The sequence below is a fragment of the Dendrobates tinctorius genome, unplaced genomic scaffold, assembly GCF_039654945.1.
Source record: "Dendrobates tinctorius isolate UK_male_01 unplaced genomic scaffold, ASM3965494v1 ptg000540l, whole genome shotgun sequence".
Classification (NCBI taxonomy): Eukaryota; Metazoa; Chordata; class Amphibia; order Anura; family Dendrobatidae; genus Dendrobates; species Dendrobates tinctorius.
The window spans coordinates 1-12,742 of record NW_027362199.1 but is presented as its reverse complement, the minus strand read 5'-3'; the positions used below and the strand labels follow the sequence as shown (position 1 = coordinate 12,742).

Sequence of the window (12,742 nt, the reverse complement as noted above, 5' to 3'; positions counted from 1 at the left end):
AACCGGCTGCTCGAGGCCGCGATCGCTGGCACAGAGGACAGAACCGGCTGCTCCGGGCCGTGATCGCTGGTACAGAGGACAGAACCGGCTGCTCCGGGCCGCGATCACTGGCACAGAGGACAGAACCGACTGATCCGGGCCGCGATCACTGGCACAGAGGACAGAACCGACTGATCCAGGCCGCGATCACTGGCACAGAGGACAGAACCGACTGATCCGGGCCGTGATCGCTGGTACAGAGGACAGAACCGGCTGCTCCAGGCTGCGATCGCTGTCACGGAGGACAGAACCGGCTGCTCCGGGCCGTGATCGCTGGCACGGAGGACAGAACCGGCTGCTCCGGGCCGTGATCGCTGGCACGGAGGACAGAACCGGCTGCTCCGGGCCGTGATCGCTGGCACGGAGGACAGAACCGGCTGCTCCGGGCCGTGATCACTGGCACAGAGGACAGAACCGACTGATCCGGGCCACGATCGCTGGCACAGAGGACAGAACCGGCTGCTCCAGGCTGCGATCGCTGGCACAGAGGACAGAACCGACTTATCCGGGCCGTGATCGCAGGTACAGAGGTCGGGATCAGACTCTGCACCTTGTGATGAAGCTGCAGTTACAGAACCACTGCAGCCGATACATTGCAACAATCATTACCCCGGCATATGGGGGCTGTATATATAACACCGGTACACGGGAGGTGTATATATCGCCGGTATGGGGTGTGTATATATAATGCTGGTATACGGGGAGCATATATATAATGCCGGTATACAGGAGTCATATATAAGTGATTTTGGTGTTAGCGATGTCTGAGTGGTTTTATATTCAGTTTATGGAAGGATTATGAATATGGCTGCGGCTTTGCAGGTCGACTCTCGTTCTCTTATATTGCCGGGGCAGTCACAATGGGCAGCTCCGGGGAGGGCGGGGCAGATACAATCGGCAGCTCCGGGGAGGACGGGGCAGATACAATGGGCAGCTCCGGGGAGGACGGGGCAGTCACAATCGGCTGCTCCGGGGAGGACGGGGCAGTCACTATCGGCTGCTCCGGGGAGGACGGGGCAGTCACTATCAGCAGCTCCAGGGAGGACGGGGCAGATACAATGGGCAGCTCCGGGGAGGACGGGGCAGTCACAATCGGCTGCTCCGGGGAGGACGGGGCAGTCACTATCGGCTGCTCCGGGGAGGACGGGGCAGTCACTATCAGCAGCTCCAGGGAGGACGGGGCAGATACAATGGGCAGCTCCGGGGAGGACGGGGCAGCTACAATCGGCAGCTCCGGGGAGGACGGGGCAGTACAAATCGGCAGCTCCGGGGAGGACGGGGCAGTACAAATCGGCAGCTCCGGGGAGGACAGGGCAGTACAATCGGCAGCTCCTGGGAGGACGGGACAGTACAATCGGCAGCTCCGGGGAGGACGGGGCCAGACTGAGTTCCCATGCGTAATATCTTTGCTTGTAGCCAGTATATGGCATTGTTCGGACTTCCCCAGCTGAAGACTTGTTACAGTGTATCGGTGCAGACACATCTCCGATCGCTCCTGTGTCACTTTTGTATCCAGTGCAGCATTGGTTGGTTGGGTCTGGTGCTGCTCACAGCTGAAGGGCTCGTTACTGTGTATCCGGAGCTGCAGGGATCTTCAGAGCCTAAATGTCACATTCTAGAGTAAATCTGCGCCTTTCTAATGTGTGAATTGGCTCCAGCCACCGTGTAATCACCTGTCCCCCGCACCTTACAGTGGTCTGCGGCTCCTGGTTCGATCACATCTGGAGCTGGGAGCAGCACAGGAACGAGATGGGGACACTCTTCCTCTACTACGAGGCCATGAAGAAGGTGAGAAAAGAAAGCCCATAGGAGTCAACAGCAGCCTGGAAACACGGTCAGCCACCAGGGGGCGCTCATAATCCTCCATGTAAACCCCCATCCAGTCATCATGTGCTCAGTGCACGCTGGGAGTAGTAGTTATCCATGTCCTCCTGGAGGTGCACAGTGCACGCTGGGAGTAGTAGTTATCCATGTCCTCCTGGAGGTGCACAGTGCACGCTGGGAGTAGTAGTTATCTATGATGTCGTCCTGCAGGATCCCTTCCAGTCGGTCAGGAAGATCAGCAGTTTCTTAGGGATCAACATTAATGATAACGAAATCCATGAAATCTGCAAGAAAACGTCGTTCTCAGAGATGAAGATCGGAGCGGAGAATGAGATCAGTGACCCGAGCCCCACGGTGTGCGCCCTCACCTCCAACAAGAGACTGATATTCCGCAAAGGTGAGGCCCACCAACACAATTACCCCATGTGACCCCCGACCACCTTACGGGACAGTAGACCCCCTGACCACCTTACAGGACAGTAGACGCCCGACCGCCTTACAAGTAGACAGTAGAACCCCCCAACTTGACCACCTTATGGGGCAGTAGACCCCTGACCCGACCACGTTATGGGGCAGTAGACCCCTGACTACCTTATGGGGCAGTAAACCCCCAACTACCTTATGGGGCAGTAGACCCCTGACTACCTTATGGGGCAGTAGACCCGTGACCTGTCACCTATTCCTGGGGGGTTGGGCGGTCTCGATGTGACCGTGACACTGTGGTCTTCCTTCTCGCTGCAGGGACGGTTGGGGACTGGAAGGACTACTTCACCAACAAGCAGAACCGGCTATTCGAGGAGATGTACAGGGCAAAGATGGACGCCAGCAGCCTAGCCCAACACATCCGCTATGAGAACTGAGGTCCGACGCACCGACTGCTCCCTCTGCGACCCCCATATGGGCCCGACGGGGTCAACGAGGAGCAGAACTGGGGATGCTGCAGTCACTAACAACGGCCACTTAGTGGGAATCAGGGCCCCGAACAGAGCCAGGGCCACAGGGGCCGCTGTCCCCATGCCTCCAATAAGTCTGTTTACTATGTGATTACTTTCAGGGGTACAACCTCCCAATACTGGAGGCGATTCTCCATGGAGGAGAGCGCGGTATGAGTGCGACATTTACACCAGAGAGAACCATAGGTCAGACCCCTGCAGAGCATCGCACCGTGCGCTGTCCATCCTCGCACGTACCGGCTGTGACCCCTGGCTGAGTCACCCCTCGCACTTTCCTGTATATACCTCCTGTAAATAAATCTTTTCCATTCACTTTTGGTCTCGTCCATCTGTTGTATCCGGAGGTCACAGAATATTATAGACAGGAAGATCTTAGTTACTTACCGGTAACAGGATTTTATAGAGCCCAAGACGGCACCACGAGAGGGAATCCACCCATCAAGGACAGGAAACCTACGGAATAAAAGGTGGCACCGCTCCTCTGCATCAGGTGGGTTTCAGGGCATGAGAGACCTCCAGACAGTCAGTAACTACCATCACCATAAACATTTTCACCCTTATAGTGCACACCACTAGTGATAAGATGGGAGGAATATAAGGGTGCCGTCCTGGGCTCTGTAAAATCCTGTTACCGGTAAGTAACCAAGAGGTTTCCCCTTCTCCCATGCCAGAAGAGAGATTTATATAGACCGGAAACATTTTAGGGAGGGATCACCACTTGTAACACCGTTCTCCCAAAGGACAGATTATAATTATCAGAGGAAGACAGATTAAGTTGGTAATGTTTATAGAAAGTAGATGGAGAGGACCATGTCACTGCCTTATCAACACCTCCGCCTTCTCAGCCCAGGAAGTCACCACGGCCAGGGTGGAATGAGCCCCGAAGTTCTCTGGAACTGGGACCTTACTGGCGGAGTAGGCCAAGCTAATCCTGATCCATCTAGCTATGGTACCCCTTGTCACCCTTAGGCCCTTCCTAACCCTCTGAAATGACACAAATAAGGACTTACTCCAATTTTTGGATACAGTCAAATACTGAACCAGAACCCGTTTGACGTCTGGTGTATGCAGTCTGTGCTCTTCCACATTTTTAGGGTTGTTAAAGAAGGGAAGAACAATTTCTTGGTTTCTATTAAATTTAGACGGCACCTTCAGAAGATATGCCGGGTCTGCTCTCATTATAACCCTAGCTTCCAAAATCTGGGTAAACGGGTGGTAGATTGACAGGGCCTGCAAATCACTGACTCTACGGGCCAATGTTTTGCCACCAACAGAGTGCCTATCTTAACCAGTGCTTCTCTCAGAGGTTCAAAGGGAGGTTTATTAATGCCTCCAGGACTAAATTTAGATCTAAAGGGGGTATTATTCTCAGGGACGGACTTGGCCTTGATCGATCACATGCCTTAATAGATCTAATTATCCACCTATCTGCAGCTAGGTTACAATTATATAAGGTGCCTAGAGCCGACACCTGCACTTTAAGAGTGCTAGTGCTTGTGCCAGGCCCATTTCCAGCACCTTCTGAAGAAACTCTAGTATGGCTTTTAATTGGAACAGCCTCCTCTCGCAAGTTAGTCAAAAATGTTGCCCGAGTCCTACAATACATTTTAGTCGTCACTGGCTTTCTTCTCTGAAGCAGAGTAGAGACTAAGGCCGGGGAAAATCCTCTCTGGATTAACAACAACCTATCAAAATCCATGCCAGTAAATGCAGATCTAGAGAACAGAATCTTCGTTTTCTTGTTGGCGAACAAATGTATCTCCGGCCGTCCCCATTGATCCACTATTTTCTGGAATACTCCTGGATTCAGCTCCCATTCCCCCTGCTTTAGTGTCTTTTGACTGAGGCAGTCTGTCTTCCCCATCATTCTCTTCCCCTCTCATGTGCAGCGCTGTTAGTGCTAGGTGATGGTACTCCGTGAGCTGCAGGATCCCTTCGCGGCCAACACCAAGGAGCGGAATCTTGTGCCCCCCTAAGGCTATGTGCACACGCTGCGGTTTTGGCCGCTGCGGATCTGCAGACAATGTACAGTAGCATGTTATCCTATGGGATTTACATTCTGCTGTGCACATGCTGCAGATTTTTAACTGCGGACAAGCTGCGGTTTTGAATCCACAGAAAGAAATGACATGTCACTTCTTTTCTACGGATTCTGCTGCGGTTTACCATCTCCTCCATTGTAGAGGTGATAAACCGCAGGGAAAACCGCAGGCCAATCCGCAGGTCATTTTACCTGCGGTTCCGTAGATACAAATCCACAGACCAATCCGCAGCGCGTGCACATAGCCTAATGGTTGATGTAAGCGACCGTTGTCCAATTGTCCCACATGACGTCCCTCCAGCTGGGGAAGGAGCCTTATCACAGCATTCTTTACTGCTAGCAGATCTTCCATGTTTGATGAATGATGCCCTTCTGCCTCTGACCAGACCCTTGGACCATGCAGTCTTGAAGATGTGCTCCCCAACCTTCCGAGCTTGCCTCTGTTGTAATTACATCCGAGATCTGATAGGACCACAGAGTTCCCTGTGATAGATTCTCTGACTTCAGCCACCGGGCCATGGAGCGGATAGTCACTCCAGTCGCCCCCAGCACAGGCATTGCCTTCCTCAGAGTCATAACCGGCCTGGTCACTGCTGCTAATACCAGGGTTATAACTTATGTCATCTGCCGGAGGAGAAGATGACCAATCTGTTTCCCGGAGTCCAGAATAAGCCCCGAGAAGGTCTGAATTCTCTGTGGAGGCAGCTTTGATGTCTCCAGATTCAGCATCCATCCCTGTTGGGTCAGACTGGATTCCACTTACATAAGTCGGTGACTGCAGTCTTCTCTTGATCTGCCTACCACCAGGAAATTCAAGTATGGAATAATTAGGAAATTCCATCCTTGAAGATGCGCTGTAACCTCTAACATGACCTTCGTGAATACCCTCAGAGCCATGGAAAGCCCGAAGGGTAACGCCTTGTATTGACAGTGCCTGATCTGCCGGTCTATGCACACGGCCACTCTCCAGCACTGCTGATCTTCTCCCCGGATCAGAACGTGGTAGTAAACGTCCTTCAAGTCCAGGACGCTCATATAACAACAGCAGCAACTTGATGGTCGATATAATGGGCTCCATCTTGAAGGCCCTGGATATCAGAAATTTGTTCAGACCCTTCAGGTTGATTACAGTCCTGAAGCTCCCATCTGGTTTCCTTATTACAAATAGGGGAGAATAAAACCCTTCCCCCCGCTGATGTACCGACACCTCCATCATCACCTGCTTTTGTATTAAGCCTAGTACTTCTGTCTCCAGGGGTAATTGCTCCCCAGGACTTCTCGGGGACGATATTCTGAATGGACCCGAACTCTAAATTGTAGCCCTGATTGGACGAGAGTCTCTCCCAGGCAGTCTAGACCTAGACAACGACCTGGGAAAGCCCATCACTTGGAAGGCCTCCTAGCCTCAGAGGAAGGGCCTCCAAACGTGAAACCTCAGCTCCTTGCCTTCCTATCTTCCCACTTCCTCTGTGAGACTTGTTCCTATTGTACCCTCTCCTACGAAAGGAACGTTTATAGTGGGGAAAGGATACGCTAGGAAAGTGCCGCAGTGCCTCCATCTGCCTCGTTATAGGGAATCATCCGCCTGGGGTTCTGTCTGAATCAAAGATTTACACGGAAACCCCGGTGTAAGCACTCAGCAATTAATTGAAGCCTGGTGGGCGAAACATTGCTGTCGGGGCATCACAAGGGCACCTTCGTGCCGGAGTAACCTCTGATGGAAGCGATTCATGGTGTCTATTCCTCTCATAATCACATATGGAGCATTATGCTGATTTATGAGAAATGTGGCGTCTATTGCACTTGTTTCACCAGAACAATTCTTACATCTATATTATTGATTGCAATACTCTGATCTATAGTCAATTTTTTGACTTTGGGAAATCTAGGAGTTCTGGGTTGGTCTCTTTTTAGTTCTTGACTGTATTGTAACACTTTATGCACCATGATTCCTTCCTATAGGTTCTTTGACACCACCATGGTGCTGAGAATCCCAGCCGCACATTATTCTGCCCCTTGCTATTTATTTAGTGAAATATCCTTGTTTGAATCTTATTTTATTCATAATCAATATTAAAGCAATAAATTATGTATATTCTCACTGTTCCTGCCTCTTTATCCCTTCTGAATGGTTTATTGCTGGGATTTATGGTTTATTATCGATAGTGGAGGTTACAGTTTACCGAGGAGGAGTTTGGATTTACAACTCATTTATATTCTGTAGTTAATTATTTTTGCATCACTTCATTATGAGCTATAACTTTTTTATTTTTCTGCTGATGACTCTGTTTGGTGGCTTGTTAGTTGCGGGACACGATGACGTTTTCAGCGGTACCATTTTTATATACATCCGTCTTTTTGATCGCGTGTTACTGCAATTTTTGTTTGGCGATATGATGATAAAGCATTGTTTTTTTGCCTTTTTTACGGTGTTCACTGAAGGGGTTAACTAGTAGGATAGTTTTATAGAGCGGATTGTTATGGATGAGGAGATACCAAATATGTGTACATTTATTGCTTATTTTTTATTTACATGAAAAAAAATCTATTTTCTTCTTTAGGGATTTTTCAAAAAAAATTTTTTTACTCTTTTTTTTTTTTTTACATTGTCCCAGGATGGGACATTCCTGTATAGCATCAGATCGCACTGCAGAGTATCACATCAGGATCTGACAGGCAGGGAAGGAGGCATGCTGCTCTGAGAAGACACTGACACGCCACCTTCCCTGCAGGACCCCGCGGCCATGGGTCACCATAGAAGAACGCATCGCGTTGTCCTGATGGAAGCGTGCAGGGAGCCCCCTCTCTGCGGGATGCCCCTCTATGTCGCTGTCACTACTGACAGCGGCACCAGCGGGGTTAAATGCCCGCGATCAGTGCTAGCACCGATCGCGGGCGTTGCTGAAGGGTGGCAGCTGTCACATACAGCTGACACCCGCACGCGATTGCAGCAGCGCTTAGCGTGATGCCGCGCCGTACTAGTACTGCCATTTGTGTGAAAGCAGTTCCCGCAGAGCAGTACAATGCATGTCAGGAAGGGGTTAAGGGTCCCTGGATCTTTCGGAGGACTTGCCACAGCCACATCAATATTAGGGGTCTTCTCCCACAATCCCGCATCCTCGTCAAAGGGGTGCCTACTCTTTGACGCTGATGGTAATGGGCCCTTCCCATCTGGTCTTTCCGATTCCTTGTCAATGAGCGCTTTACTTTTCTCATTGATTGGGAATGAGCGCCTCCTCCTCTGTACTAAACCCCCGAACATGATGTCCTGAACCGTCCTAGGGGGTCTTAGAGTCTGCAATGCCCATGGTTGATCAAATGGCCTTCACCAGCCTATCAGTGTCTTCCGCCGGAAATATGGTCTACCTCCAATGTCACTGTCCGAGGAGGAAGAAGAGGAGCCGGCAGAGAATTCAGAGTCGTTCTTATCCTCCATTATCACTGATTCATCTGACGCCTGGTGTCTCCTCTTCCCCTTATTCTGCCCCATCAGCTGTTTCAACGTGTCCTGGACCTCAGATCTTATTACGGATTTCAAATCTGAAGCAAACCCGGGGATTTCCTCCGAGATCGTCCTCTGAATGCAATGGGAGCACAGCTGCGTTGTGTATGTGCTGGATAAGGTATTCCTGCACCGCGCACATTCTGGGTTATTATGCTTGGCGCTGCACTTCATGGGCCTTCCCTAGTAAGGAGGCATAGCGAAAAGGACCTACTCAATATGCTGAACATTCACAGAGATCACTCACCACTCTGAAGTACTGAAGTCTAGGGTACCGGAGATGAAGGCCGGGTCGGTTCACATGAATGTTCTCCTCTGGAGGTGGTGGACTCATGACCTGCCTTGGTCCTCTGGCTGGTCTTGCTTACACTTGCCCGACTGCTAGTGCTGCGTCCCTGGCGGTGCCACTGCTGCCGCTGATGTTGTCGTGGTGGTGTCTGCTGCTGCGGTGTCTCCAGAGGATCCACTGCTGCAAGCTTGCCACCGTCTTGGTTACTCTCCTTTAAGAAGCGAGGGTCCATCCACACCTCCTCTGGTAATGCCCCTCGGGGCACTTTATCCTTTCAAATCCGAAGCGCTGTGTGCAGGGAACCTCGGCCAGCCCTGCACAGTCCCACATGGCCATCAATCCATGGCGCGCTGCGACAAGATGCGCCAGATATCTCCACAGTCATCCTGCGCGTGCGCAGACCCGGCGGCCATGCTTTCCGGCATGCTCATCAGCAAGATACGCTGGAAGTTCCAGCTGCACACACCGCCTGGGGTGCTACTGCAGCCCCGGTGGGCACAGACCCGGGACCTCCTGTCGGCCAAGGACATTTCCTGAAGAGGTCCCTGCCTGCATGGCACTGCATCAACCTCCTGGTCGGTGAATCTTAATCCTCGCAGAGAAGGCATCCCGTCCTGAACACCTTCCTGGTAAGACCGCGTACTGCTCTCTCCATTTGGTTCCCTGAAGGAAGGACAGGAAACCAACTGATGCGGAGGAGAGGTCCTGCCTTTTATTCAGTAGGTTTCCTGTCCTTGATTGGTGGATTGCCTCTCTCAGGTGGTGCTGTCATGGAAGGAGAAAATTCTGAAACTCCGGCATCCTATGTACTAAATACGCCACAGAAACTAGAGACGCAGCTATAACCGTCCGGACATCACCAGTGCCAACCCCTCCCAATAGTCCGGAGATGGATTATCAGATTCTGGCTTGCTTGGTGTTAAATAGTGCCGGCTCACAATGCCTTCATTACAGAGGTACGGGAAGCCGCAGACAGACAGGTGAAGCGCTGAAGACCGCAGGCAGATCGTAGAGACGCTGAAGACCGCAGGCAGATCGTAGAGACGCTGAAGACCGCAGGCAGATCGTAGAGACGCTGAAGACCGCAGGCAGATCGTAGAGACGCTGAAGACCGCAGGCAGATCGTAGAGACGCTGAAGACAGCAGATTGTAGAGATGCTGAAGACCGCAGGCAGATTGTAGAGACGCTGAAGACAGCAGATTGTAGAGACGCTGAAGACAGCAGATTGTAGAGACGCTGAAGACCGCAGGCAGATTGTAGAGACGCTGAAGACCGCAGGCAGATTGTAGAGACGCTGAAGACCGCAGGCAGATTGTAGAGACGCTGAAGACCGCAGGCAGATTGTAGAGACGCTGAAGACCGCAGGCAGATTGTAGAGATGCTGAAGACCGCAGGCAGATTGTAGAGATGCTGAAGACCGCAGGCAGATTGTAGAGACGCTGAAGACCGCAGGCAGATTGTAGAGACGCTGAAGACCGCAGGCAGATTGTAGAGACGCTGAAGACCGCAGGCAGATTGTAGAGACGCTGAAGACCGCAGGCAGACTGGAGTCAACAAGACCGCAGACAGGTAGCAGACAAAACTCCGGAATAACAAGCCCGGACTGGAGAACAAGACAGTCTAGCAAACCACGGATCCGAGACAGGTTTGTAACCCATGGGTTGCACGGTTGAGGGTAGCGGTCAGGGCTCCGCACATATTACATATTTTTTATTCTTTTTTTTTATACATATTACATATGGTAACACAGAACAATGTCACCATAGTATTTTTTAATATAAATTAATTATGCACCATAAAGAGTAAATTAACATAAGCCCCCCGAGGGCTGTAAGCAACTCCTGGCTGAGCTGCAGGATCAGCGACTACAACCCTCAGGATCCTTCATTCCTATCAGATAAAATTTACATAGAAGAAAAAAGAGGGTCATCTTTCTGATTCATAAAATAGACCCCGTGAGCCGGGACGCCATCACGCTCTGTCCGCAGCTGCACCCACCACAAGGAAAGCGTCCATGATTGTAGGCAGCACTAAAATGTAAACAAGGCAGGCTGGAGAGACGAGAGCTTCCTCGATGTCTCCCCGTCAGAGCGGGTCAGCGTCATCACCCGCTCTCCATCAGGGTGAGGATGTGTTCAGCAAACTCCTGGACTGCGCCGGACCCCCCGCCCTGTGTGCAGGAGAAGCTGTCCGTCATCTTGGCAGCGGTCGATGCGTCTGCTGGGACTGCACTAGTGCCGGCGAGTGTGAGGCACTCCACATCAGAGTCACTCCATCCTGCAGGGGACAGAAACGGACGAGTGTTACTACGGGGTGAGGGACACGGGCAAGGGTCACTGCGGGGGGGAAAGAAGCAGGCGTCACTGCGGGGAGAGGGAAACGGGAGAGCTTTACCGCGGGGTAAAGAGGCAGGCGAGGGTCACTGCGGGGGGGAAAGAAGCAGGCGTCACTGCGGGGAGAGGGAAACGGGAGAGCTTTACTGAGGGGTAAAGAGGCAGGCGAGGATCACTCCGGGGGGGGGAGAAGCAGGCGTCACTGCGGGGAGAGGGAAAGAGGCAGGCGAGGGTCACTGCGGGGGGGGGGGGGGGGGGAGAAGCAGGCGTCACTGCGGGGAGAGGTAAACAGGAGAGCTTTACTGCGGGGTAAAGAGGCAGGCGAGGATAGCAGCGAGGGGGGGGGGGGGAAGAAGCAGGCGTCACTGCGGGTAGAGGTAAAAGGGAGAGCTTTACTGTGGGGTAAAGAGGCAGGCGAGGATCACTGTGGGGGGGGGAGAAGCAGGCATCACTGCGGGGGGAGGGAAACGGGAGAGCGTTACTGCGGGGTAAAGAGGCAGGCGAGGGTCACTGCGGGGGGGAAGCAGGCGTCACTGTGGGGAGAGGGAAACGGGAAAGCTTTACTGTGGGGTAAAGAGGCAGGCGAGGATCACTGCGAGGGGGGGAGGAAGAAGCAGCATCACTGCGGGGAAAGGGAAACGGGAGAGCTTTACTGCGGGGTAAAGAGGCAGGCGAGGGTCACTGTGGGGGGGGGGGAGAAGCAGGCGTCACTGCGGGGGGAGGGAAACGGGAGAGCGTTACTGCGGGGTAAAGAGGCAGGCGAGGGTCACTGTGTGGGGGGGAGAAGCAGGTGTCACTGCGGGGGGAGGGAAACGGGAGAGCGTTACTGCGGGGGTAAAGAGGCAGGCGAGAGTCACTGCGGGGGGGGGGGGGAAGGCAGGCGTCACTGCGGGGAGAGGGAAACTGGAGAGCTTTACTGTGGGGTAAAGAGGGCAGTGAGCGTCACTGCGGGGGATAGAGGCTGACGAGCCTCCTTGAGTGGGGAAAGAGGCAGGCGTGGCTGCGGGGACAGGGAAAAAGGCGAGTGTTACTACGACGCAAAGGACACACGGGTTAGGGTCACTGTTGGGGAAAGAAGGAAGCGTGACTGCGGAGCAAGGGACATGGGCGAGCGTTACTGTGGGGAAGGGGAAAAGGGTGACCATTACTACGGGGCAAGGAAAGGATATGGGCGACAGTTAGTAAGGACCGAAGGACACGGGCGAGGGTCACTGTGGGGGGGGGAAAGAAGCGAGCGTCACTGTGGGGAGAGGGAAACGGGCGAGCATCATCGCGGGGGGAGGGGGAGAAACGAGCGTCACTGTAGGGCAAGGGACATGGGAAAGAGGGAAATGGGCGAGCGTCACTGTGGGGAAAGTTCTCTGCCTGTCACACTACAACTCCCAGCCTGAACTGAACAAGCCCAAAAAGAGCGTTACAGTAATGACATTTTGGATTCATCTTTTTTTTGTCACCAAGATTCAGAGAATCTCTGGATAAAATTCACCTGTGACTGTCAGAGCATGCTGGGGGTTGTAGTCCCTTACCAGATGAAAAGCTATAATATGAAATGAAAAGGTGTGGAAGCCCCTCCCCATGATGAGAACTCGTCCCTCCTAAATGCAGAAGCCCCTCCCCCTTTACAACAGCTCCTCTCTCTTCATACACCTTCCCCCATCACAAGGACTCCTCCCCTTCAGAAGCCCCTCCTCCTCTCACCCATGTAGGCGGTCTCACTCAGGGACAGCCCCATCTCCCTCGTCCATCGCTGCAGAGCTTCC

The 12,742-nt window shown here is 52.7% G+C and overlaps 1 protein-coding gene and 1 long non-coding RNA gene across 2 annotated transcripts in view; one reads left to right on the top strand and one right to left on the bottom strand.

Annotated features, from left to right (window-relative positions):
* The window catches only part of LOC141078358 (sulfotransferase 6B1-like), a 186,728-nt gene extending 183,600 nt beyond the window's left edge, over positions 1–3,128 (top strand). Inside the window, exons 5-7 of the mRNA XM_073565102.1 lie at positions 1,733–1,827; positions 2,074–2,260; positions 2,605–3,128. Coding sequence (XP_073421203.1) covers positions 1,733–1,827; positions 2,074–2,260; positions 2,605–2,723 — 401 coding nt within the window. The 3' untranslated portion in view covers positions 2,724–3,128. The remainder of the gene's footprint in view (positions 1–1,732; positions 1,828–2,073; positions 2,261–2,604) is intronic.
* Positions 3,129–10,346: 7,218 nt separating this feature from the next.
* LOC141078359 (uncharacterized) lies at positions 10,347–12,742 on the bottom strand. Its single transcript, XR_012227821.1, has 2 exons — positions 12,681–12,742; positions 10,347–10,926 (listed from the first exon to the last, which is right to left on the bottom strand). It is a non-coding gene; the product is annotated as an uncharacterized lncRNA (long non-coding RNA).